This window comes from Urocitellus parryii, chromosome X (assembly GCF_045843805.1).
Source record: "Urocitellus parryii isolate mUroPar1 chromosome X, mUroPar1.hap1, whole genome shotgun sequence".
NCBI classification, from domain to species: Eukaryota; Metazoa; Chordata; class Mammalia; order Rodentia; family Sciuridae; genus Urocitellus; species Urocitellus parryii.
In genome coordinates, this window is record NC_135547.1 from 100,715,012 (window position 1) to 100,741,573 (window position 26,562).

Genomic DNA, 26,562 nt, shown 5'->3' on the forward strand with positions numbered 1-26,562 from the left:
ACAGGGAGCCACAGGAAAGCTTGGAACTCCCAGGAAAAAGAAAAATAGGGAAAGCAAGCCGGCAGTGCTTTCTTTGATTTGAGTACCAGACATGTTGGAGCTTGTCCCCAGCGAATTTTACCCCAAAGGTATCATTTACTTGTCTGGCTTTAAATGTATTAAATTAGCTTAATAAGTTTGTTTGTGTGTTGGCAGGGATAGGGGTTCGTTGAGCATAACTTAGAGCCTCAGCCTGTTTTAGGAGCTGACCCATGGGGGCTGAGTAGTTCCCAGGTTTCCACACAACCTTGAACCAGAATATCTTGGCCAGAACTGTGCTGAGTGCTGAGAAAGTTGCTCCAATTCTCTTCCAGAACAGTCTGGAAGAGGGAAGTCTGGGCTTTCTTTGACTCTGAGGTGGTCAGTCCTGTGGTCTGGCTAATTTGAAAGTGCCACAAGTTAAAATTAATTCTCTTATTCAGACTCTACTCTGGCAGTGGACTCAAATTCGTGGTTATTACAGAAATAGATATAGATAATTCAATGTAGGAGAAAAAAAATATTGTAAATTGCAGGATCTCCACAACCTCCACTGATATATTTTTAAAAACCCTTTAGAATGTAACCACTATTGTTTTGGGGGGGTATTTTTTTCTGTCTCTTTCTATTTTCAGTTAGTTTTGGTTACATAGAATAATGGATCCTTGGAATTACATCAAGTCCTCATTTAGAGACCAGATTTTCAGTAGACACATGATCTCTCTTTTAGACTAACACATCTTCCAAGGCCAAAACAGGAGAAAAAAATGATAGATTTAAAATCATGGACAAAGAAAACCCAGCACATGTCTTTCAACATGTAGAAGGCACCTGTTTAATTGCTTTACTAAAGGACAGGGTAAAAGTCAACATGGCTTTTGGAATTGCTCACTTATTATGTTTCTTATAGAGTAGAACATATAGATATTCTTTAACACAAAGGAAATTCTGGGAGAAAAAAAAAAACTCTAACACTTAAGATATGCAAATTGATAGCACATTTTTCTCGCTTCCCAACTGTCTGACAGCTCGATTTACCCAATGACCCATAGGAATATTTTCTGGGCTGAATTGATAAAAACAGTTGATAAAAACATCAGTGAACTAAGAACAAATGTGTCAGTACATTGTTGCAGGGCCCTTCAATGATGCTAATTTTTTCATGGGTTGACAAATACATATTCTTTCCAAATTTTCAGGAATCCAATTTCAGTTTTAAAACCATTTGATCAATTGAGGTATTGATCTAGTTTTTACTTCTGTGGCTTGCCAGTGCAAACTGAATAGGTACACTTTGAGGGGCCCAGTCTAATTTCAAGGTATGACCAGTGAAATTTTAGCTGGGCATCTCTCAGGTAAAGATGGTGACTATTAATTGCAGACTTCATTGCTCCCCTTCATTGTTTCTGGAATGTTCTCTGAAGTCTTAGAATGCCAAAGAAATGGAACACTTCCCAGAGCCATCTACAAGGACTGTGCTCTGGTTAGGGGAAGCAAACAATTGAGAGAATCATCAATGGGCAGGTTCTGCTGTGCTTTGTGCAGTCACTGACTTCCTATGCCTCCACAAAATGAACTCTTCTTTCTTCCATCACCAACCACAAACTGATATTTGTATCAGTGATCAATTCCTCTACAATAGACCACCCAAAACTTAGTGATTTCAAACAACTATGTTACTGCTTAACATAGTTGAGCAATGGTTGGAAATTTGGGCAGGGTTTCATTGGGATAGCTCATGTCTACTGTTCACGGTAATAGTTGAGATGACTAGGGATAGAAGATCCAAAATGGCTTCCCTCACATTTCTTGCATCCCAGCTGGGGGAAGCTATACAGGCTGGGGTCTGACTGAATTAGCCCCCCCCCTCTCTCTCTCTCACACACACACACACACACACACACACACACACACACACATACACACACCTTCTCTACATGGTCTTTCTAGTCCGTCACTTTAGATGGCTTCCAAGCCAGTGAAAGCAGAAGGTGCCAGACTTATGAAGAGCTTAGGTCTGTAATTGGCATAGGGTTACTTTCTTTGTGTTTTATTTTTAGTTGGTGAACAAGTGATTGTTCTTTTGAAACTCTTCCTTATTTCCGCCACCTACAAGGTTGGACATGTTAAGGATTTTCCAAGTAAATAGTTAAGCTGCAGTAGTTGAAACACTGTAATATATTACTTCTCCTCTTTTATATTTTTTAGTTGTACATTTTTCAGGCAAAGATGGTGACTTTTAATTGTGCATTTCATTGCTCCACTTCTTGGCTTTTTTCATTCTTTCTGGAGAGTTCTCTGAAAACTTATGGTGCCAAAGAAACTGGAACACAAAGAAGGGAGATGGTTTGTCAGATGTCTCCAATGAATGAAACAGAGAGTAGAGGACAGGATTTTAACTAAGGCTTCAGGGTTTCCACACAATAACTGGCTCTTCAGGCATCCTGACTCAACAAGGAATAGTAATTATGTTTCTATAGTAACTTTGTTCATTTCATTCATGGAAATTTATCATAACTTATAAGAAGCTATGGTGACCCAGGGCTGGGGAATAACAGGCTTAGGTCTTTAGAGCATCGGCTGATGGGCAGGCCAGCTGGTCTCATCAGCTGAGAGGGATGGCAGCTGTTTGAGGATGAATTAGAATTGAGTCCTGCTGTTGCTCTTCAAGGTTTTATAAGGAGACGGTGGCAGGCAATCCCAAAAGAATATGTATGCAAAGATTGGAAGAAAACACCAGGCCTACAGCCAACAAACTCACAGAAGTGTTTGGCTTATTAAAATAAATTTAAAATATGTAATGGTGCCTTAAGATCCCGGACCACAAAGAAATCCTCCAAGAGAAGAAATGCTTCCCAGTCTATAAATGGGAATGTTATTAGCACTGCTTAGTCTAATGGGTGGTTGTTGGAATTCAATGAAATAATGCAGGGGGAGTACTTAGCATGTGGTGGGCATATAGGAAGGGTTCAGGAAATATTAGCTATTATTTGTAGTGACTTATTTATTCTTTTTCTGGTTTGGAAGAGTGCTACTTCTGAAAAACTAGGCCAGTTTCCATTGGTCATTGTTAACGGGACATAAGCTGGCTGTGGGAGGCTCTGACACTCTACTTAGATGACCTACTTTGGAGTGCGTTTGCTCACACTGTCACTACATAGAGTTGTTATAGGACAAAACCCCAGTGCATCATCCAAAGGTTTAGTTTACCTGGCACAGACTAAGAGTCTGTCTTCCTTCTGACAATTATCTCTCCAAGAAAATATGGTAACATGATATGATTCTATATGGAAATCTATATCCTCTCCTTGCTCCTCTTGTTTTGCTTTACATTTTTTTTTCATAAATAGATTTCCTATACAGCAAGTGCTGGCTCTCTCTGACCAGCAGGTGGCAGACATTGTATACTTGTCTTTCTGATAACCCACAGCTGTGAAATATTCATATGTCTTCTATCACCTATCATGGTTAAAAAAAAAAAAAAAAGGATTTTTTAAGCTTAGAAAATAGACTCCTCAAATGCATTTAAATCATCTTTCATATAACATTTATATACTTTATAAGTGCTAAGAGGAATTTTTTTTTTACATTTTAATATCCCTGAGATTGGAATACATGGCACAATAAGTAGTGACTTAGATTCAATAAAATATGGTAGTTGTTCAATTTAGGATTAGTATATTAAAGCTGTAAATGCATGCTCCATTGAAGCATGACATAGAATGAAAATGAATCCAGATAGCTAAAAGTAAAATTGTTTAACAAACTATTCATAGTTTCTTACCCCAAATAAAATGAGCAGTTATAAGACACAGAGGAAATATAGGAAGAATTTTACTTGATTCTTGTAATTTTCAAGGACCTTTGCAATTCAGGATCAAAAGGACATTTAATTTTCCTTCAGATTGAAATAGTATTTAGATAATTATTGATTGATATGTAAAGCAATACAAAGCTGAATGTCCTGTGCTCTCTTTATACATTCTCTACCTGCTCAGAATCATCAAGTAGAACTTGCAAAAGTTCAAACTGCCTCTTGTGATTTCACTTTAGCTATCAGATGAAATATAACCCAGTGCAGAATTGGCATCTCCTTTATTTCTTGACTTCATTATCAAACCATCTGGAAAGCAAGGGGACAGAACTTCTATAGCCAGGTAGAGAGACTGGTTTGGGGAAATTTGGGAGGCCTTTAGAAGCTATAGCAAAGGTAAAACTGCTGTCCCAGAACACAAAACCACAGGTATGATGTAGTGGAAGTTGGAGGGAAGAGTGGGCCCAGACAAACCATTGCCTGTTTTAAGATACTGAATGCTGCCGGGCTCAGTGGCACACACCTGTAAATCCCAGCAGCTCCGGAGGCTGAGACGGGAGGATGACAAGTTCAAAGCCAGCCTCAGTAACTTAACAAGGCCCTGAGCAACTCAGCGAGACCCTGTCTCTATATTAAAAAAAAAAAAAAAAAAAAAAAAAAAAGAGCTGGGGATTTGGCTCAGTGGTTAAGTGCCTCTAGGTTTGATCCCTGGTCCAAAAAAAAAAAAAAGTAAGAAAGAAAAGAAAAAGATACGAATGCTATGTTGGGACTAGACATACCAGCAAGAGAGGGAGCTTGCTCTAGTGATAAGTGCATCTTGCAATGTCATTCACACTGCCATTACTTATATGCATGGTCTTAAATAAATCACCCAAGCTCTCTGAGCCTCAGTTTGCACATCTAAAAAATTAAAGACTTGGGTGGCTCCTTTGCACCTCCATAGTATTCACTTTTACCCTGGCTGGGCTAGTGCCATTTTCCACCTTGTGTTATATTTCATGCATGGTGACATAATCCCCCTAGAACACTTTAAACTGACAAGTCAGGAGCACTAATTCTCTCACACCTCCTACCACAGTTGGAACGAAGCCTTGGGTAAGTTAGGCACTCATGAAAGATCTGTTGCCTTGAATTGAATCAGATTAGATGATAGGTAGGGCACCTTTGCTAGTATTTTCTATCATTGCCTTTAAAGGAGGAGGGGCTCCCTAAAGCCAAATGACTTTTAGCTTTAGCTTGGTAACTGTGATGTTGCCAAGTCAGTTGGCAGAGTTTAGAAGCGTGGAGAAGAGCTGGAGGTAATGCATTGCCTCATGGGACACTTAGCAAGGCCAGATGATTGCAGGTTTAGTTCTGTGCGTTTGATTACCCACACAATCTCCAAAACTCAGCAGGAGAGAAAGAGTAATGAAAAGAGGGAAGAGAAATACAGGGAGTGAAGAAACTCTTCAAAAATATGTGTAGAAGTCTTGGTACATCAAGTGAGTGTCGAGCCCCAATTTGACAAGATATTTCTTGATGACGGTGAGAATGGGTTGTATTTTCAGATATAGAACCTCCTAGAATCAAGTGCCCAAGTGTGAAGGAACGCATTGCTGAACCCAATAAGCTAACGGTACGTGTGTCCTGGGAGACACCAGAAGGAAGAGATACAGCAGATGGCATTCTTACCGAGTAAGTGAAACTTGGCATCTGAAATGAGGTGGTCTTTCTTGCTCTTTTCTTTTCTTGTTGAGGTACTAAAGATGGAACCCAGGGCCTCACGCATGCTCTGTGAATGCTCTACCACTGAGCTACGTCCCCAGCCCAGATTATCTCTTTTCTGTGAGACATTTACAACTCAGAGTGGGAGAGTGTGTCTATAATGGGCTACTTGTGCTTTCAGGTGTGGCCTGCCCCTGGGGCCACCATCTAACATACTATATGTTTTAGTACTATGTTTGTTTATTGCCTATCTCCAGTACAGTATGTTCACAGCTATATCCCAATGGCCACAATTGTGTCTGGCACACACAGTTAGTACTCAGTAGCTATTTGTAAGAAGGAGTGGAGGAAAGAAAGGAAGAGGAAGAACAGAAGGAGAAAGAGGAAGCCAACTGGTTAATTCTAGGATAGAATCCGCCTCATTGCCTGCCCAGAAGGCTTCCATTCGTGTGTGCAGGCCTTACCAGGCCTCCAGCTACACTAGGAAGTCCCCCTAAGTCTCCCAGGACCAGCTAGGTGCTATCCTCCTGTGTTCTGTGGGTATAGTTTAGCACAAAACTCTTCCACCCCTTGATTTGGAGGCTGCATCCACTTCTTTCCAAATATTTGATTTTTAATTTATTTTTTTTAAACTTTTGACCACATCCACACACTTACAGAAGCTTATAAATAAAGCAAAAGTGTCCTCTGCCTTCTTGCCACCTTGACCCTATTCTGTAGGACCCGTTCATTCATTGCATTAGTAGTTTGATGTTCCTCTGAGATGCTTTTTAAAATGGGTGGTTCTCTTTGGTGAAGTTCAGCACGTGTTGTTCTAATCTCTCATTTGGGCCTGTACCCAGGCAGCATGTTCCCTGGAGGCCATTACTTCACTTCAGCATACTCACATCTGTGCCTTAATGTATGCCTTGGCCGATTAGGCCACTCCAGAGAATTTTCATCTGTGGATAAGAAGGTTGCCTCCAACATATCCCCTGGTGAACCATGAAGTGGGAAACACTTTCTAGAATCCTATCAATCTAGCAAGATAGAACATTTTTACACAATTATTAGCAATAACAGAACATTTCCCAGTAAGAAGAGGTTGAGTCTCTCACCCCTAAAGGATATTTTATTTATATATCCAGATAATCTCCCTCCAGTGCCTCATCTAGTTTAAATAGTACTAGTTGTGTTTCCCATTGTAACTTCTCAAAGATAAAGTCTGACTCTTTGTTGGGCATGGTGTCACTGCTTGTAATCCCATCTATTTAGGAGGCTCAGGCAGGAGGATCTAGAGTTGGAGGCCAGCCTGGTGACTTCGAGAGAACTTGCCTCAAAATAAATGTATTTGCTGTCACATATACATGTACATAAAGCCCTTAGGAGAAACTTTACGGGATTGGGATTGAAATGTAAGTCGAGAGAGAGAGAGAGAGAGAGAGAGAGAGAGAGAGAGAGAGAGAGAGAGAGAAAATAGAAAAAAAAAGTCACAGTTGACATAATTGGGGATTGGCTTTTATTTATCTTTGACTCTTCAGGGTCTAGAACAATGCCTGGTTCAGCCCCTAGCATATAGTAATTTCTTAGATTTCTGCAACTATAATTGCTGTTAAAATCCTTTATAATAAACATACAATATTAAATCACCAGATGCACCCCCTGCTTTGTCTAAAAGCTTTGCCTTGGGATTTTTATGGGTAACCTGTGTATTATGGTTATAAATGTGACATTTATTTATTTATTTTTGGTACTGGGGGCACTTTACCACTGAGCTACATTTCCAGCCCTTTTTATTTTGAGATAGGGTCTTGATAAGTTGCTGAGTCTGGCTTTGAACTCGTGATCTTCCTGTCTCAGCCTCAAAAGCCTCTGGGCATGTGCCATCTACCTGGTGAAATGTGACTTTTTGTGTGTGTGGGGGGGGGGCTGGGGATTGAACCCAGGGCCTCGTGCATGCAAGGCAAGCACTCCACCAACTAAGCTATAGCCCCAGCCAGAAATGTGACATTTTAAAAGAGCATCTTAGTAGTCCCCTGGCCCTCTGTCCAGCACAGCTGTCTGCTTCCAGAGTTCTCCAGCCCCAGGCTCACACAGGCTTGGAGCAGGATGCTGTGGGGAAGGCGATCCAGCAGGATGAACAGTGAGAGAAGGCCATCCTGTCCCCGTTTCAGCTCTTGCTTGGCTCCTTGTTTCCCTGACATTTCTCCCGTGACCCCCTCCTCCCGTGTCCTTTCCAAGACACCATTACATAGTTTGCTTCTAAGAGGGAAGGTTGTAGTGTCAAGTTCTGAGACAAGTGTTTCCTTTGAGTTTCTCTTTTGACTCCTGCTATTTGCATGTCACAGATGAAATGGAGTCTCAGAGAGGTTAGCAGCTCCTCGTATTCAATAGATCACTCCCTTCAGATTTATGTGAATTTTGAACCTGCTTCTTAAGGATCTTAAAGCATCTAAAGCCAAAACTGACAGATCTCTAAATGGTGGTTTTGTGACACTTTGCCAGGAGGTCTCACTTCATACCTTGTGAACAGCTACTTCACCCACCTATGTGTAAGGCTTTCCTCGATGGTGATAGTGATGATTCCACATATCTATTATTAGCAAATATCATCATTTTTCCCAAGAACTACAGAGAGCAGGGGAATTATCTGTATATTGCAAAATAAAGAAAAGCTGGCATTTGATTATGTTGTGGTTTTTGGTGCTTTCATCAGATAGCTAAGAACAAATATGCTGCAGTCACCCTAGCTGTGTGATCTTGGGCACAACTTCAGTCCTCAACTTCCTCATCTGTAAAATGGAGAGTATTACCTACCTGATAGGGTTTTGTAAGATTAAAGAAACTAATATGTAAAAAGTCTAGAACTGTGCCTGGTGTGTGTAAGATTTATGTAAGTAAGTGCAGAGAGAAATTATTGTTATTATCATTATTGTTGTTATTATTATTATTATATTACAATAACAAAGGACTCACAGAGAATTTGCCTTTTTGTTCAGGAAAGTTCTCTACTGATCCAGAGTCTGAGGCAGGAGGATCATGAGTTCAAAGCCAGTCTCAGCAATTTAGCGAGGCCCTAAGTAACTCAGTGAGACCCTGTCTCTAAGTAAAATAGAAAAAAGGGCTGGGGATGTGGCTCAGTGGTTAAGCACCCCTGCGTTCAATCCCTGGTACAAAAAAAAAAAAAAGAAGAAGAAAAAGTAAATAAATTTCTTGTGCTCCCTGCATGGCCAAATGGCCAAATTGTCAATGACTCCTTGGACTATACTTTTAAATGATTTTCCTCACAAAATATTCCCTAGGCCTCCCAATAGGGAGGCCATTCAGGTCCACTCCAGAACATGGGTAAGACTGGAGAGTCTCCACTCTCTGTTCTATCCTTCAGCATGAAAATATAATCTAAACTTTCTAGTCTTAGGGGCCTTGTTTTCAGATCTCAAACTGCTCTTCCAAAACAGAGCAAAGCTCAGAAGATCCTATTCTTCAAGAAACTTTTGTTCTGATCAAAGTGGTTCAGTGATGGCCCTTCAGTCTCCCTAAATCCTGGGCAGAGTAGGAGCTCAACAACTGCTTTTTAGGTCTATAAGAATCACCTTTGGGGGCTGGGGTTGTGGCTCAGTGGTAGAGTGCTTGCCTAGCATGTGGGAGGCGCTGGGTTCCATCCCCAGCACCAGATAAAAATAAATAAATAAATAAAATGTATTGTGTCCAACTATAACTAAATATTTTTTAAAAATCATCTTTGGTGTTTTTGTTTTCGTTTTTTTTTTTTTCTCCAAAGTGTTATTCTAAAAGGACTTCCCCCAGGCTCGCATTTTCCAGAAGGAGACCACAAGATCCAGTATACAGTTTATGACAGAGCTGAGAATAAGGGAACATGCAAATTTCGAGTTAAAGTAAGAGGTAAGAATACTGTTTAGGGGCTCTCCCCACCCCACCCTATAGGAAAGCAAATGGGAAAGAGAAAGAGGCCTTTAAACAAGACTTTTCTGAGTGCCCCTGTGGAAGGGAGGCGTGCCAGCTTTGGAGTAGCCTCTGATGAGTCTGGGTGAAGTGTCCCATTTTAATGTCTGGATTTCAGTGATGGAGTTCAGTGCTGGCAGCTTATTTAAGATTCCACAGATCTGGTGTCACAGGGGTCCACAGCTGGCTGTCCGAGTAGAATATTACTTGATAACTTTTCCATCCCTGTGAGTGGGTAACCAGCTAAAACCTACAAGTCCTTGTATAACCAGAGTGGTTAGGAGCCCCTAGTTTGGGCCACTGGGAAACCATGTTCTTGGTGTTTTAGACCTTTTATCAACCTGAAAAAAAAATGTTTTTAAGGATTATTTTGTGCCTCATGGTTTGGGCAGCTAATAACTAACCATCTTTACCCTTTACTCTTCTGGGCTCAACCTCTTGTAACACTAGGGGCTGAAACAGTTGATCTCAGTGGTATCAAGGGTATGGATGGTCACCATTCCAAGGCCACTGATCAAATAGTCATCCTTGTCCCCTCACCCATGCCACAAACTACAGAAGCCTCTTTGCAAATCTGGGGCCTCTGAGTCCTCACTGTCCCCGGTTATTATGTGGAAAGGATCTCAGCACTGACACCCCTCTGGTTCTGTGTCCTTACAGTCAGACGCTGCGGCAAACTCAATGCCCCAGAGAATGGTTACATGAAGTGCTCCAGTGATGGTGACAATTATGGAGCCACGTGTGAGTTCTCCTGCATCGGTGGCTACGAGCTCCAGGGTAGCCCTGCCCGAGTATGTCAATCCAACCTGGCTTGGTCTGGCACGGAGCCCACCTGTACAGGTATATATATAGCCCTCTCTTTGCTCGGCAGCAGAACCTGAAGAGACCTTGGTTCTAGATTCCAGTACAGAGAAGGAAGGTTTCATTTCATATATTTTGTAAAGTGCATCACTGTCCCTTATCATCTGAGTGAGTGAACATAGTCCCTAAGTCCCTGCTCCTACTCACCTTACCTGCCCTCCTCCTTTTGCCTCTAGTGTCTGTTTTATGACTTTTAAGAAAGAAGCCGAGGTGGAAACCCAGGGCCAGTCTTTGGTGATGATATTAATCAGCAAAGTCTGTTCTAGTTACACTAGTTCCTTTCTTCTATAAATGTAGGATCCTGCTTATAAAGTCACTGTGCTGTCACACATAAGCATTGCAGTACCTCCTTTGCAGTAGTGGCTTGAACTTGCAGAACTTGAGCATTGGGAATCTTCCCTCATAAAATGATAAAAATAACACCTCACCTACTTCTTGAGTTATTGTAAGGATTAAATGAGGTCATTCATCAAAAAGTGGAATAGGGTAGTACCTGGCACAGGGTAAGTCCTCAATACATGCCTGCTATTCTTACTGGCTGGGTAGCAACAATAATGCAAAATCTGGACTACCTGAAAAATTCTGGACCTATCTTGTATTTATAGACTTCTCTTTTTTTCCTCTCATTTCCTGGTATCTTTTCGTCTTTATCCTTTCCCTGTAATCCCAACCATCCAGAGGCAGGTGACAAAGAATGACATAAATACCATCACCTAAATGTTTGAGGATATTTAATCTCATGCAGGGCAGTAGAAAAAAACATATCTGTCCCAAAACTCCCCAGCTAAGGACTTCATGCCCATCCTGCTGCACTAAGGTCTAGTACGGTGTCAATGATCTCCTAGGCTTGCATCATCCAATATGGTAGCCACTAGCTACACATGGCTATGGAGCACATGAAATGAGACTAGCCTGAATTGAGAGATGCTATAAGTGTAAAATATATACTGATTTCAAAATCTTTTTTAATGGAACTTGATGATTATTTATTCATTGAAAAACAATCACAGGAACACCAGTAGCACCTGTTTTTCAACCTAGAGGTGGTGCTACAAATATTCTCAGAAACTGGTTGGAAAGAGATACAAACCACTAGGCAATAAACTGGTAACTAGCTATGAGCTTGTGGGACACATCATGCTGAACAAGGTCTTTACTTGACCTAAACCGATTTCAAAATCTTAGTACAGAAACGAAGAGCTTTCTACTGTCATGTATAATTGATTAAAACTAATAGATAACTAATAAAGATAAAAGATAAAGCAGATATTTTAAAATAAAAAATCTTAGTACAAATCAAATATAAAGAATCTCTACCTTTTATGTTGATAACATGTTGAGATGAAATATTTGGGATATATTGGGTTAAATCAATTCATTAAAATTATTTTCATTTATTTCTTTGTACTTTTTCAAGGAGGCTACTAGAAAATTTAAGATTATGCAATACCTTCCATTATATTTCTATTGGCCAGGGCTGTCCTAGACTCAGCCTTTGAGGTATGGAGAGGGGCAAGAACTCTGCATTACTCAGTATGATATCCCAGCGCCTGGCATAGAGGTTGGCACATAACAGGCACTCACTGTATGCTGCATGAATGAATGAATATGCAAATGAACAAGTACCTTAATGCAAATCTCCAGCTTGAAACACAAGCACCAAGATTGTAAACCATATATGGAATTTCCTTGTTTTTTTCATATTATTTCTTTTCTAGGGCCAGACCTGTTTGCTGACCTATGTATTGAGCATCCTTCATTGATCTTGAGCAGCCAATCATCTGCGATTTGTTGTCATTTATTTGTTAAATTGGCAGACCTGTTGTTAATCTTCCTCATCCCATGTCCTCCGTGTTGCTTGATCTGTGGCTCTCTGTGCCCTACATTCCTCTGTCCCTTCTGCACCAAAGAGGCAGATTTCTGAGGTTCTGAGCCACTCTAAAGCCAGCCCGTCCGTTGCCTACTTTTCTCACCCTTCTGCTTCCCCCTGCAGATACTGTGGTGCTTGGCCCATGTGCCTTTGACATTCCTATCTATAATCAGAAGGCTGCCTACTGCAAATACCCAGATCTCTCTGAGGGTTTTTCCTGGCTATGAGGGTGTTATGTGTCCATGCACAAGACTAGCTGCAAGTGGCAAAGAATTAGTCTCCCCAGAAAGTGGCCATCAACCAATGATAGAGCAGTTGGTATATAAATTATCCAGTTATTTCATTCCTCCAGTAGGATAACTCTGAAGTATGTGGTGTACTGTCTCCCAGAGTTACCTAGTAGAATTTAGCTCCAGAGTCCACAGCAGTAAGTGGCTTGATAACCCACTCTGTATGGCTTTCTTTCCTTCCCTGACTCATTTTCCAAGGCAGGCAGAATAATGGTCCCCAAAGATGCCCACATCCCAATCTCCTAAACCTGTGAATATATTACCTTACATGGAGAAGGGACATTGCAACATTGCAGGTGTGATTAAGTTAAGGATTTTGAGATGGGGAGAGTACCCTGGGTTATCCAATGGGCCCCACTGTTACCACAGGGGTCCTTATATAAGGCATTCAGAACTGCTAAAATAGTCACTGTGTTAATTTTTTCCTTTTTGTGACTAAAATACCTGACCAGAACAACCAAGGAGGAAACTTTATTTTGAGTTCACGATTTCAGAGATTCAGTCCATGATCAGCCAACTCCATCACTCAAGGCCTGAAGTGAGCTGGAGCATCATGGCAGAAGGGCATGGTGCAGAAAGCCAGGAAGCAGAGAGAAAGCAGGAGGAACCAGGGACAAAATATATCATCCTTAAGACATGTCCCCAGTGACCCATCTTCTCCAGCCACACCCCACCAGTTTATAGTTACTCCCCAGTAATCCATTCAAATTATCAATTTATCAAATGGCTTAAATCACCAATTAGGTTACAGTTCTCATAATCTGATCATTTCATCTCCTGTGTTAGCACAGGAGCTTTTAGGGGCCACTCATCCAAACTGTAACTGTTACAAAGAGATGGTGGAAGGAGAGGGCAGAGAGAAGACAGATTTGAAGAAGCTACACTGCTCTTTGGAGATGGAGGAAGAACCCAATAGCCAAGGAGTGAAGGTGGCCTCTAGATCCTGAAAAGGACAAGGAAACAGATTCCTGCCCCCATACATCAAAGCCTGCTGATACCTTTATTTTAGCCCAGTGAAACTCATTTTGAATTTCTGATTTCAAGGAACAAATAGAATAGATTTGTGTTTTATTAGGCCACTAAGTTTAAGGCGATTTGTTATAGCAGCAGGAGGAAACTAATACACTTTCCCACTCCTCTACCAGTGCTTTTTTGCACCATCTCCCAAATAAACTACTTATACTCAAATCCTTATCTCAGGGTCTGCTTCTTATATATATGGTTCTGTATCATTACAGGCCATGTCAAGCATAGAGCACACAGGATTACGGGCTTACGTGGCTATTTTCTATTTACAGCCATGAATGTCAACGTGGGTGTCAGAACAGCAGCTGCACTTCTGGATCAGTTTTATGAGAAAAGGAGACTCCTTATTGTGTCCACACCCACAGCCCGAAACCTCCTCTACAGGCTACAACTGGGAATGTTACAGGTGAGACTTTGAGGCAGGGTCAAACTGGGGAAGGGGAGACCTCTAACAGGAAGGGCCTAGGCAGTTCACTAAAAGCAAAGGCCAGATTCACTGCCTAATCCATTTAGGGTCAGTTTCAGGAACCAGCACTTTAAAGTTACCCACTCATTTCTGGTGCTGAAGCATAACCTGATTAACATTGACTCCCCAGAGCTAACCCAATCGTTTTCTAACTAATGAGGTTTGTCTGTCTTCACTAATAAGCCTAATTGACGTACTGTCCAGGCCCTGGAACAATTGTCTTTGCTGAGCCTGAACAGGATCTGCTTGAGCTGAAAGCAATCAATCCATCATTTTGTCTGCTCAAAAGGCTGGCCCAGGAGATGATGGGAGTCCAGGAGCCCTTAGGCTCCCTCCCCAGAGAATTTCAATGACACTCTTGGAGCTCCTCAGAGAGTGTCTCAGAATAGTAGTTCGCAAAATGTGATCAGTGGACCAGCAGTATTAGCATCCTCTGGAACTTATTAGAAATGTAAATTCTCAGGCCCCACCCCAGACGTGCTTTAGTAGAAGCAGGGTCAAAACAGGTGTTTTAACAGTATACCCTGGTGATTTCTAAGTACTTTAAACTTTGAGGAGCACTTCTCTAGGAACTCCTCCCTTCTTGGCTATGTAAAAGAGAGGTGTAAGCTTGCATTTTCTGAAGATCAAGTCCCTGAGACAAGGGGATACAGTGGGAGATAAGGTGGCTAATAAATGAGGTAACCAGCATCTTGGGCCCTGGTGGGGGGGTTGGGGGGGTGGGGGGCTAGAAACTTTAAGGATCATACTAGAAATTCCTTGTTTTGTTTTTTGTTGTTGTTTCTGTTTTGTACCAGAGATTGAACCCAGGGGTGCTTAACCATGAGCCACAGCCCCCCCTTTTTTTATAGCTTTATTTTATTTTATGTGGTGCTATGGATCGATCCCAGTGCCTCAGGCATGCTAGGCGAGCGCTCTACATCTGAGTCACAACCCCAGCCCCCACCTTTAATTTTTTTATTTTTGAAACAGGATCTCGCTGAGTTGCTGAGGCTGACTTTGAACACACGATCCTCCTGCCTCAGTCTCACAGTGGCTGGGATTACAGGCCTGCGATACCTTGCCCAGCCAAGTTGCTTGATTTTTGTCCTGAAGTTGATTTACAATAAGAATGACCAACCTGGAGCTGGGATTGTAGCTCAGTGGCAGAGCCCTTGCCTAGCATGTGTGAGGCACTGTTTTGATCCTCAGCACCACATAAAAATAAACAAATAAAATAAAGGTATTGTGAACATCTACACCTAAAAAAAATGAATGACCAATCTGACTGAACACTAAAGAGACAGTATATGTGCTATGTCATGGACACAGTGGTGCTTCACATATTTTTTGAGAATATTTTATTCATTCATTACTGTGATTAGGACTAAGTGTTTAGAATAATCTTGGTTTAATCAAAAGCTACAATTTACCACTCATGGCGCACTAATACAATGAATAATAAATCTTCTTCACTATTCCCATATACTTGACCAACTGCCTCTAAAGAGCTGTATGAAAAAAATTTTAAGCTTCCTTGATAAGAGCCAAATTCATACATCTGTACCCCCCAGTCCCTGCCACCTTATCTCCCATTGTATCCCCTTGTCTCAGGGACTTGATCTTCAGAAAATGCAAGCTTACACCTCTTTTTTGTGAGAAATTGGCATGCAGCCTATATTCCATGGCCAGACATTCCCTGGCCTCTTCTTAATCCATAGAAAGATGAAGAAGCCAAACAACTTGCTTTTCCTCTATATGAGCAAACTAATGGCATGCTGGACCAGATTTGGGCCCTTGCTAGGTTTTGTAATTAAATTTTATTTGACGCAGCCACATTCATTCATTTGTGTTTTGTTTCTGGCTGCCTTTGCACTCTAATGGCAGAGTTGAACACTTAGGCTAGAGGCCATACAACCTCTGGAAGCCCAAGATATTTACTATCCGGCTCTTTGCAGAAAACATTTGCTGTCATCTGCCTTCACCTACCTCTGTTCCTTCAGATACTCACTAAATTACTAATCAACTTGTTGCAGACCATATTTTGGATCAAGATGTTTTTGTATGTGATCCCTCTTCCCACCAACATACTTAACATTTGCATTTTAACCAGAGCCTTTGAAAAAGGTTTGATTGACTTAGGCATTTCAGTTAGAATAATAAAGAAGTCTATTTCTATTTTTGCTAACTTCTCTACCAATTCTGTCACTCCATATAATGTTTTAGTGGAATTTTGGCAAAAATCATTAGGCATTCTAATAATTCAAGACTTGAAATATTCTTTTCCATTAGGCAGATTAGACTTATGTTAATTTTTGTTCCTTATTGCCACTGCTGTTCCTGGTGAGACCTCCTGGTACATGGAGGTCTGAGCCACATTCTCAAGGCCCTTGTTAAGGGCTAGATCAGAGATCTAGAACCTTTCGTCCTTGTTTCCTCCTGGGTTTGGGTTTGGGGGGCATAGAACAGGGGGATGTGAGGGGTGGAAACAAGGACTAAGAAAGGAACTCTGGAAATATTCTTCTCTCCCTGCAAAGTTAGAATCCTCTGGGGTGGTCTTGGACACTTTTTAGGAAATCTGACTCATGTAAGGTCTCACCCTGTCTGGAAATACCATAGAGTGCCATTTTGCTTAGATTTTCAAAATCCCATTGCCAAGCCATTTCTTAATGATGCCACTAGGAAGGTATTTAGATTTTATAGCCATCCGTTTACTCCAGTTTCTCACCATTTTCAGGATAGTTTGGAGTGGACAGATAAATTTCCCCAAACAGACCATTGCTGTTTCTGTCAGTCTGCAGTTCTGACATGGAGGTCTCTTTCCTTAGCCATACTCACCCCCCCACCCCATTGGTTCCCCCTTCCCCAGCAAGCACAGTGTGGCCTGGATCTTCGACACATCACCGTGGTGGAGCTGGTGGGCGTGTTCCCAACCCTGATCGGCAGAATAGGAACCAAGATTATGCCTCCCCGCCTGGCTCTGCAGCTCAGGTAGGGGAAAATTTGGTCTTTCAATTTGATTCCCTGTGAATGCACTTGTATCTGATTAGGTTCCCTGATTTCTTTCTATTCAGTATTGAGTTTAGGCAAACTTCAACGGTTAATTGCTTTTTATTCGAGGAGTATTATGACTGTGCTAATTGGCATGTTGCTACTTGTCCAAGTAAATTATGCAGTGGGTAATTACCAGTGTTCTTTTCTTTCCCCCTACATCCAAGTGTTTTTGCTGTGTGTGTGAGTGTGTGTGTGTGTGTGTGTGTGTGTGTGTACACGTGTGTGTTGGGTTGGCAGGGGAAGAGAATCTGAATAAAAGGACCTAAGCAATCCTTGCTTTATTAGTGAGCAGGCATCCAATTAGTATTTCCAACCTTGACCTCTTTTTTTCTCCATGCTTCCAGAGTACTTGTCCATACTTTTTTTTAACAATTATATTTTATTTTGGTCAAACTTATAAAGCTAGAGCTATGGTGTTCAGACTCTGAGTAATAACGGATTAAAGAACAGGATTCAACAGCCTCAAGGCAATTTCAGAATAACCCAAATTTTTACTTGAATCTCCTGACCACTGTGAAATAGATAATTAAACTACAGTAATACTCCTTTAAAGTCCTTCTTTCTTGCCTAGCTTTTTTTTGTCACACACTGCAGGGCAAAGTGCAGATCTCTCTTCTCAGGGTCCCAGGTGGCTCCCTAGCTTTCAGGGTCCCAGGTGGCTATATCATCCTGTACATCAACATCCAGAACATATGCTCCCAGGTTTTTGCAAAAGGGGAAGAAGGAGAGTAAAATTAAACTATACTATAGTAGTCAGCATTTTGTTACTGTTAGAAAATGCCAGAGGTAATTAACTTATAAAGAGAAAAGATTCATTTAGCTCATGTTTCTGAAGTTTGCGATCCAAGATCAGGCAACCCCATTGCTTTGGGTCACTGGTGAGGGTGATACATCAAAGAGGGAAGACATGGCAGAGCAAACTGCTATATCAAGAAGCAGAGAGAGACTGGGAGACCAGTTTCTTTATAGTGTATACCCCCAAATAACCTAAGGACCTCACACTAGGCCCCACCTCTAAAAGGGTCTGCCACCTGCCAGTAGTGCCATCCCAGAAACCAAGCCTTTAATTCAAAGGCCTTTGGAAGACGTTCAACATCCAATCCATAGCAGACATCCACTCTTATATGGTTCACCTAGGAAGTATCATACATTGATCCTTCTTCTATTCTATTGGCCAGGACTGGTCACATGATTGCAATTGAATTTCAAAGGAGGCTGGAAAATGCAGTTTTTCTGTATTCTCAGGAAGAAAATGAAATGGTATTTAGTGAACCCTATCACAGGTATTCAGAGAGGTTCATAGAAATGCTTTGAGAGGCCATACAATAGAAACATAATCTTAATAAATAATGTTATAGGTAGAAATAGTAGCTTCTTTCTCTAATTTTCCTATTGTACAGCTGCATTTGACTCCTTCTGTGTTTGAGTTATACTTCTCTCCAGCCAAAAAGAGTTTGCCCCCTTCCTACCAAGGACAAAAATTCAGCGTACTAGGGAAAAAATAAGAAGAGTTGTGAGTTCTCTTAGACAGTTGGCTGATGACAAAAGAAAGCTGGGTAGACTCCTAAACATTTGTATTTTTTCTATGCTACTGCATTTGCATCAAGTACCACCCAGAATGTAACACTTGAGGTCAGTGCTATATTTTTCCCCAAATATTTGCTACTCAGTACCTAACACAGTGCCTGGCCCCACATTGGTGTTAAGTAAGTGGAGTAGATGATACCAAATTTCATGGAAATAGCTTACTTATCTCCAGGGGTGATAGTAGTCTTGAAAAGTGTATTTGTAATATTAATACCTTGAGTTGAAGTCTGTAAAAGTCAAGATAGATGAATGTGTTGGTATCTAAAAATCTATAATGAGCATTCTCAAAGTAGGAGAATGAAGCTGTTGCTTATTTAGAATTACCTGCTCAAACCATGTTGATGATTAAAAAAAAAAAAAAAAACCTGTTGCAAAATTTGCTAACTGGTCTGCTTTGGATAGCAGATATGTATACATCTATATCATATATTATATATATTATATTATATATATATATATATGTGTGTGTGTGTGATTATATGTATCAGATGTATGTATATATATACATGATCACTTATATATACATGTATATATATTTAAACATATATATGTCTTCATAAAATCTTGATGTGATTGTAAACTCATCTAGCTTGAGGAACAGCAAAATCTGACTTAAGAAACAAAACCTCTATCATTCAGGTTGTATATGTTTGGGTAACTATAGACCTCTGTAGGCTGAGAATGATTTGAATAACCAGTAAAGTTGCTTAAATGAATTTTGCAGTGGTTCTCAAATTCTAGCCTGCATCAGAATTCCCTGGGGGAAGCTTGTTGAAACACATTTCTGGGTTCTACCTCCATAGTTTTCAGTTTGAGGAGTTTTAGGATGGGGTCTGAAAATCTGTATTTCTAGCAAGTTCCCAGGGGGATCACACTATGAGAACAACTGACCTAGTGTTTTATCAAGGGTGTCGAAGTTTTGAAGCAGAAATTTTTCCGAGTACTTTTAAAGAAGAGGATCAGTCTTTATTGTATAGCTAGAACATGGTCCAGGAAAAGTCACTCCAAAACAATCGCTTAAGCCCATCAGCTAAGGGATCCCATGTCAGGCCACTTATCTGACATATAAGTGAGGGACAAACAGGTAAATGTTGTCTTCTTTTTCCCTTTGAATTCCAGCCCAGGATCTAGTGTGGGACGAAGGGAATGATTTAGGTAGAACATGGAACACAGGAGAAAAGAGAAGGTGAAGCAGATTGCCTAGATAATCCAAAAATGCTCTTGTCTGGTTCGAAAGCTATTTTCAAATAGCTGAGACCATGATGAAACTGCTGAAGGGAATCAGTAGAAAGGGGAAGCTGGGTGCCTGTATTACAGGGTTGCCACCTACCTTCTTTCTGTTCCTTCTTTCTTTTTCTTTTTTTTTATAGAAGAGCATAAAGGGTTTGCTTAATAATGAAGTGGAAGTAAAGTTCCAAAGTCTATGGAGCCAACTGCCTCCAAGAGAGGAAATTACCTGGGGCTTCACACCTGGAGAGATTTTATATTTGGTCTGGGAACCTCTCTTCTCTTGCATTATGGATTTGGTGCCATTACTATAGTTTCCTGCCATGGTTTAGGGCACCAGCACCCATTTTGCCACAATGGAAAAATTTCCAACATAGATCTGGCCCTCATTTCTTTTAGATCTGGATGTCTGAGCTAATGAATGCTCCTTAGGGTGATTTTTTCCACCAGTCCCAAAGATGACAGGGGCAAAGAAAGCCACAATTTTAATCCTCACATTATTCTTTGAGTCCACAGGTTTGCCTGGAAGATTCTCCAGGAAAAAAAAAAAAAAACTCCTTCCAATCAGATGACAGGCATTTGTGTAACTCAGACATACTGCTGGCCCCACCCCTCATCCTTCTGAGGTGTTGAGTCATTTCTGAGCTTTCATGGCCTCAGTGCTAGTGGTTCCATCCTAGCCTCTTAAGCACTGTAAAACCAAATGCTTCAATGTTTCATGGGTCACCTTTCCACAGGCTTCACATCGTTTGGCCCTTTTCTCCCTCCTAACATTCCTGCCCCTCCATTTTCCTGAAACCCCCCTGTGTTAGGATTTCTCCCCAGAAATTTGGTACACTCCTTTTAAAGATATAGAGCAATTTAGTTCTCCATTCCCACCTTACCTACACCTACATTGAGGTGTTCAGACTCAATAATGCACTTGGCTAAGACATCTGCTCCCAAGCTCTTCTCTTAGTGCCATAGGACTGAGTAATTTTATCTTTCTTTCATTTCTAGTCCCTAAAAGTGAATTAGCAATTTAGCTTCACACTGCAATAAAATATAAGTTATCCTTTTCTTCCCTGAAACTCCACACAAAAAAAGTGCAGTCAGTTTGTATTTTATGTAATGGGTTTTTTAAAACCTTAGATCCATTTGTATGAGAAAAAAAAAAATGCTTCACCTTAAATCCAGATGGCAGTTTACTTTGTGTCTCACACAATCTCAAGATATCTCAACTGAAAAAGACAAAAAACAGAGGAGACAGAGTGGGGTCATTATTTTATTGGACTTAATTTATCTGTTTGTTTGATTTCTCTGGCTTTTCATATCTAAACATGTTGGTATTGATATAAAACATCAACAAGGATGAAATTCTAATGTAGTAGAGTGGAAAAAACATCAGACATGTGAAATCATGTCAAATCCCTGTTTGGAATTACTTGGGGTATAAATTATAATTTAAAAAGTCAGAATATGTAGGGTGTACACCAACATCATTCCCTTCCATTGATGCAGTTCTGAGTTGGCCACTGAACAGGACACAATTATATTTGGAAAGTTATTTCAATTAGGTTTACCTCGTCCAGGGTTTCTCAGCCTTGGCCCTTTGGACAGTTGGAGGATGGATTTATTTGGCAGGGAAGCGGTGTTGTGCATTGTACGATGTTTAGCAGCATCCTTGACATCTACCCACTAGACAGTAGCATCTTCACTCCCCATTGTGATGACCAAAAATGTGTTTAGACATGGCTAAATGCCCCCAGAGGGATAAAAATCACCCCCACTAATAACCACCCATGTAATTCTAGCATGTATAGGGTCATGCAAAACTAGTCTTCAAACTCCAGTGTCCCAAAAGTCTCTTAGCCTTGTCAAACATGCCTCGTAGCAACTATTGGTGCATAGCCCCATTGCAGGTCTGAAGTCCTCCTGACCATACTCCAAAGCAGAGCTGCTTAACCTTTCATGGCCATATCTATCATCTGGGGATCTCATTAATAATGCAGATTCTAATTTGGTAGGTTTTGAGTGAGATGTGAGTCTTCTTTTCAAACAAATTCTCATGTGATGCTGCTGGTCCAAGGACCACACTTTGAGTAGCAAAGGTCTAAAGGATGATTCAGGTCCTTCATGGAATCAAGCCTTTCTCAGTATACAGTGTCTATGGTTCTGGTTGGCCCACTATAAACCATTGGAAGTTGAGGTTTAATCCAGTTTCTCTTTTCTTTGTCTGCCCCAGGCTGTTGCTACGAATCCCACTCTACTCCTTCAGTATGGTGCTAGTGGATAAGCATGGCATGGACAAGGAACGCTATGTTTCCCTGGTGACACCTGTGGCCCTCTTCAACCTGATTGACACTTTCCCCTTGAGAAAAGAGGAGATGGTCCTGCAAGCGGAAATGGGCCAGACCTGTAACACCTGATGTGATGTTCCTTTCTTTCTGGTCCCTCTTCTCTTTCTACACAGTGCCGTGCACATGAGAAGGCCTTAAAAATATCCTTGATGTACAGATTTTTATTTGTAATTTTTAAAGTCTATTTTATTATGAACTTTCTTTCCCTTAAAAATTGGCACAATGCTTTTTTTTTTTTACTTCAAAATAGTTCAAAAAACTATATGAACATATATATTTACTCTCTTTTATTCCATCATGGCTGGTTAATTTTGTAGAGAAATTAGAAACCACAACCATAAACACGATTTCAGTGTGTTATTCAGTGTGACACATCACTGTCTTCTATTTTGTCTATATGAAACTTTTATTAATAAAATATTTTGGAGCAAATTTATTAAAATTCATTTTGTTTATCAAGCACCAGCTATACTTGCTCAGTAAGGCCAATGGTTTTAGTGCTGTAATTCTTTGTGGTATTTTGGGAATCGAAAAATGCAGTCTTCCCAGGAGCTCACCTGAGCTCTCAGGTGGCATAGTAGGCAATTAAAGCAATAAGCCAAAAATGAAAGTTAAGCCTTTAATTATGTTCCATTGTTCTATATATAGGTTCACCTATAAATACTTAAATGGAACAATTGGAAAGGTCTTTATAGGTGTCCTATATATAGGATGATGGGAACATAAGAGTCTTAAAACTAGAGAAAGCACCAACTCTCCCTGTTCCATTTTTTTCCCATGAAATAGTGCACTGGTGTGTCAAGAGTCAGGTGGAAAATGCAGATTTGGAGTCATCTCACTCCACAAACAAAAGGTTCTGGTGGTCTCATAGACTCTGGATTTGGGCAGATAGCTTAGGCATGGAAAAGTATTGAATCCTGAGTATTCCGAGTGGGGAAAAATGTCTTCCAAGTTTCCCTTCCCTCTCCCAACCACACAAAAAGATCTCAGCAGAGGCACCTGAAGAAAACTTCTGCCCAAGGCCTCAAATAGATAAGACTAGAAATGAAGACACCAGATCCCAGAATGCAAATACAGTCACCCCTCCTTATCTATGGGTTCTGTACCTGTAGATTCAACCAACCTGGGATTGAAAATATTCAGAACAAAAAGATGGCAGCAGTACTGAACATACACAGACTTCTTTTTCTTGTTGTTCCCCAAACAATGCAGAAAACAACTATTTACATAGCCCTTACCTTATATTAGGTACAATAAGATATCCACAGATGTTTTAACATATATGAGAAGATGTGTATAGGTTTATAGGCAAATACTATACCATTTTATAATAAGGAACTTGAGTAGCCAGATTTTGATATCCTCAGGGGTTCTAGAACCAATCATCCATGGAGAATGTGGATGAAAGAGCATGATTGGCCAAGGAGCCTTAAATCCTTGACCGTAACTCCACACAGATAGTTCAATTCACTGGCTGTGCTTCTCTGTGGGAGGGCAACTTTTTCTGTGAGGCCTGCCTCTGCAATTGCTAGTGATGGGGCCTGAAAAATCACACATTGGTTTTTAACCAGGAGCTGGACTTTTCAACTTTCCCAGACAAACCTTTTCCTCCATTTTCAGAATATCAGTTTGTCCCATAATCTATTCCTAAACAAACCAAATAAAAAACAAGTGGTGGAAAGGCCAAATTCCAATATCTAAGATTTAAATCTGGAAGCTCTGCCAGGCATGGTGGTGCACACCTATAATCCCAGTTGCTCAGGAGGCTGAAGGAGGAGGATCTTGAGTTCAAAGCCAGCCTCAGCAACAGCGAAGTTGAGTGGCCCTGAGTTCAATCCCCAGTGCCAAAATATATAAATGAATGAATAAATGAAAAGTAGATTTGACACTATTTTGATATTATTCTTTTGAAGATCAGGCAGTGATTTCTCAACTGCAAATAGATTAATGCTCCATTTACAAATATGATTTTGTTCACCAAGCATACTAGAAACCATTCTGACTTCTGTCTCCTTCAGATGTATCAGATAAAGGTCAATGGCATAGCCAGAAGAGGAATGTCAAATGGTGACTAGCTTGACAAGCCAGCTAGAGCCCTTTGCGCAATAGCCTGAGAGTTCCAAGCCTTGAAGATAAGCTGACATTTAAGGAACTGCTCTGACTCCTTCAAACCGGTCTTCCTGATAAACTTAAAATATTACAGTCACTTTACCTAACAAGATACACAGATTACTTGAATATAAATGAATGAATATGCTGTGGTATTTTTTTAAAAAAAAGATACCCTAAGCTAGGTGCAGTGATACACGCTTGTAATTCCAGTGGCTTGGGAGGCTGAGACAGGAGGATCGCGAGTTCAAAGCTAGCCTCAGCAACTCAGTGAGGCCCTAAGCAACTCAGTGAGACCCTGTCTCTAAATAAAATATAAAAAGGGCTGGGGATGTGGCTCAGTGGTCAAGTGCCCCTGAGTTCAATCCCTGGTACACACACACACACACACACACACGACACCCTATAACAAAACTTGGGAGGCATTTTTATATCTTATTATTAGGTTATTTTTATATCTTATTAGTAGGTTGTCTTTGGAAAGCTGATTTCTCACTGGAAATCTCTCAGGACTTTTCTATGTAGATTTTGGACCCTATGGGGGGGGGGAAATCTCCAGTTTGGCTTGTTCACACTGATACAGCATATCTCTTTCTCTCTCTCTCCTCCCCCCCACCTGTCTGTCTGTCGGTCTCTCTCCCCCCTACCTGTCTGTCTCTCTCTTTCTCTCTTCCCCTCTCTCCCTCTCTCTCCTGGTCCCCACCCCCTGTGTGTGTTGGAAGGAGTAGGCACTTTTTAATGGGTCAAACTCAAATGGAAAACCATCTCCACTTCAGCTGAACTCTCAGTGCAGTTCTTTTAACCTTAGCTGGACTGCTTGGAATCTGCCCCAATTCCCAGCCTGCAAAAGCATGGTTCAGTGACCTGTCACAAACTTAGACAGCTTCTGTACAGAATCTGAGACTCCTCCTGTCTTGCTATCTCTTTTCTGAGATGTCCCTCCTCACTTTTCAGTTACTGTGTTTGTCCCTATTCTCTCCTCTGCTTCTTCCAAGTAATAAAGATGCAGTTTTCCCAGCTTCATTAAGCCTTCTTTCATCCCCACCCCGAGGGTGGTACATATTGTAACCTGCCCTTAGACAACACTCTCCCCCCACACTGATGACTCATCAAGTTTATTTGCTTCAAGTGATGGCTGTCTTCCAGTACCTGCCTGCCTTTTGGGTTTTCTCCAAAGTTTTCAGGTAGCTTTTGAAAATATGGCATGATATTTTATCCAGATATAGTTGTTTTCTGTGGTTGAATGGTCCAGTGGAGCTTCTTGGCCTTTCTCAGAAAGCTAATGAAGAGTGAACCAGGCAGTAAAGAGATCTAGGTCATTTCTATAGAATTGCAAATGGGACCTCTACAAGCCTTAACTCTTGAGTTTGAGCTTAGATCATTGGGGTGGGTGATGAAGAAGCAGAAAGGCAGTATGATCATCCAAAGCACATTGAAGGAAGGTCTGCGATGTTGATACTTGCATTAGTTATCTTTCCTGCAATAAGATTACCCCAAAACGTAGTGGTTTAAAACAACAACAAACACTAGATTATCTCTCACGATTGCTGGGGGTCAGGGATTTGGAAGCAGCTTCGCTGGCCAATTCTGTCTTAAAGTCTGTCATGAAGTCGCAATCATAATGCCAGCTGGGACTACATTCATCTGAAGACTTCTCTCAGGCTAAAGAATCTGCTCTCGTGATGGCTCACTCACATGACTGGCAAGTTGGTGCTGGTTGTTGGGAGAGGCTTCTGTTCTTCCCCACATGGACTTCTCCACAGAGTATTGCATCAGTGTTCACAGAACATGGAAGTTGGCTCGTTCTTGTGGAAATAATCCAAAAGAGAACAAAGTGGAAGTGACAGTAAATTTTATGACAGTTTCAGAATATACTCAATGTTACTTCTATAGTATCCCTCTGGCCATACAGGTCAGTCCTTTTCAATGTAGGAGGGGACTACACTAGGGCATGGCTACAAAGAGGTAAGCATCACTTTAGGAGGCCATTTTGAAGGACAACTTCCATTGGGCGCCATACCTGGTAGCAACTTCTTAATAAGGGCCATAGCTTCTTATGGTAGCAAACATGGAATGGCTTTGGAACAAGCAAATATAATTGTGGCTTTCTGATTTGATAGGCCGATTTTTGATTTTACAGCTTCTTGGCAGTTTCCTTGGTAGTTCCAGGTGTTTTAGGAAGTTCTTGAAAATTCACTATGAAGTCTATTTCTTCAGCCTTCCATCACCAGATCGGAAGAAAATCTTTCCTTAAAAAAAAAAAGGTGGAGTCAATT

General features: G+C 40.9%; 1 protein-coding gene across 2 annotated transcripts in view; it reads left to right on the top strand.

Annotated features, from left to right (window-relative positions):
* The window catches only part of Srpx (sushi repeat containing protein X-linked), a 94,794-nt gene extending 72,397 nt beyond the window's left edge, over positions 1–22,397 (top strand). For both annotated transcript variants that reach the window (XM_026387572.2, XM_026387573.2), the window contains 6 exons: positions 5,380–5,506; positions 9,297–9,418; positions 10,139–10,318; positions 13,798–13,931; positions 16,840–16,961; positions 22,063–22,397. In XM_026387572.2, the coding sequence (XP_026243357.1) occupies positions 5,380–5,506; positions 9,297–9,418; positions 10,139–10,318; positions 13,798–13,931; positions 16,840–16,961; positions 22,063–22,246 (869 nt within the window). In that variant the 3' untranslated portion in view covers positions 22,247–22,397. The remainder of the gene's footprint in view (positions 1–5,379; positions 5,507–9,296; positions 9,419–10,138; positions 10,319–13,797; positions 13,932–16,839; positions 16,962–22,062) is intronic.
* Positions 22,398–26,562: the final 4,165 nt, after the last annotated feature.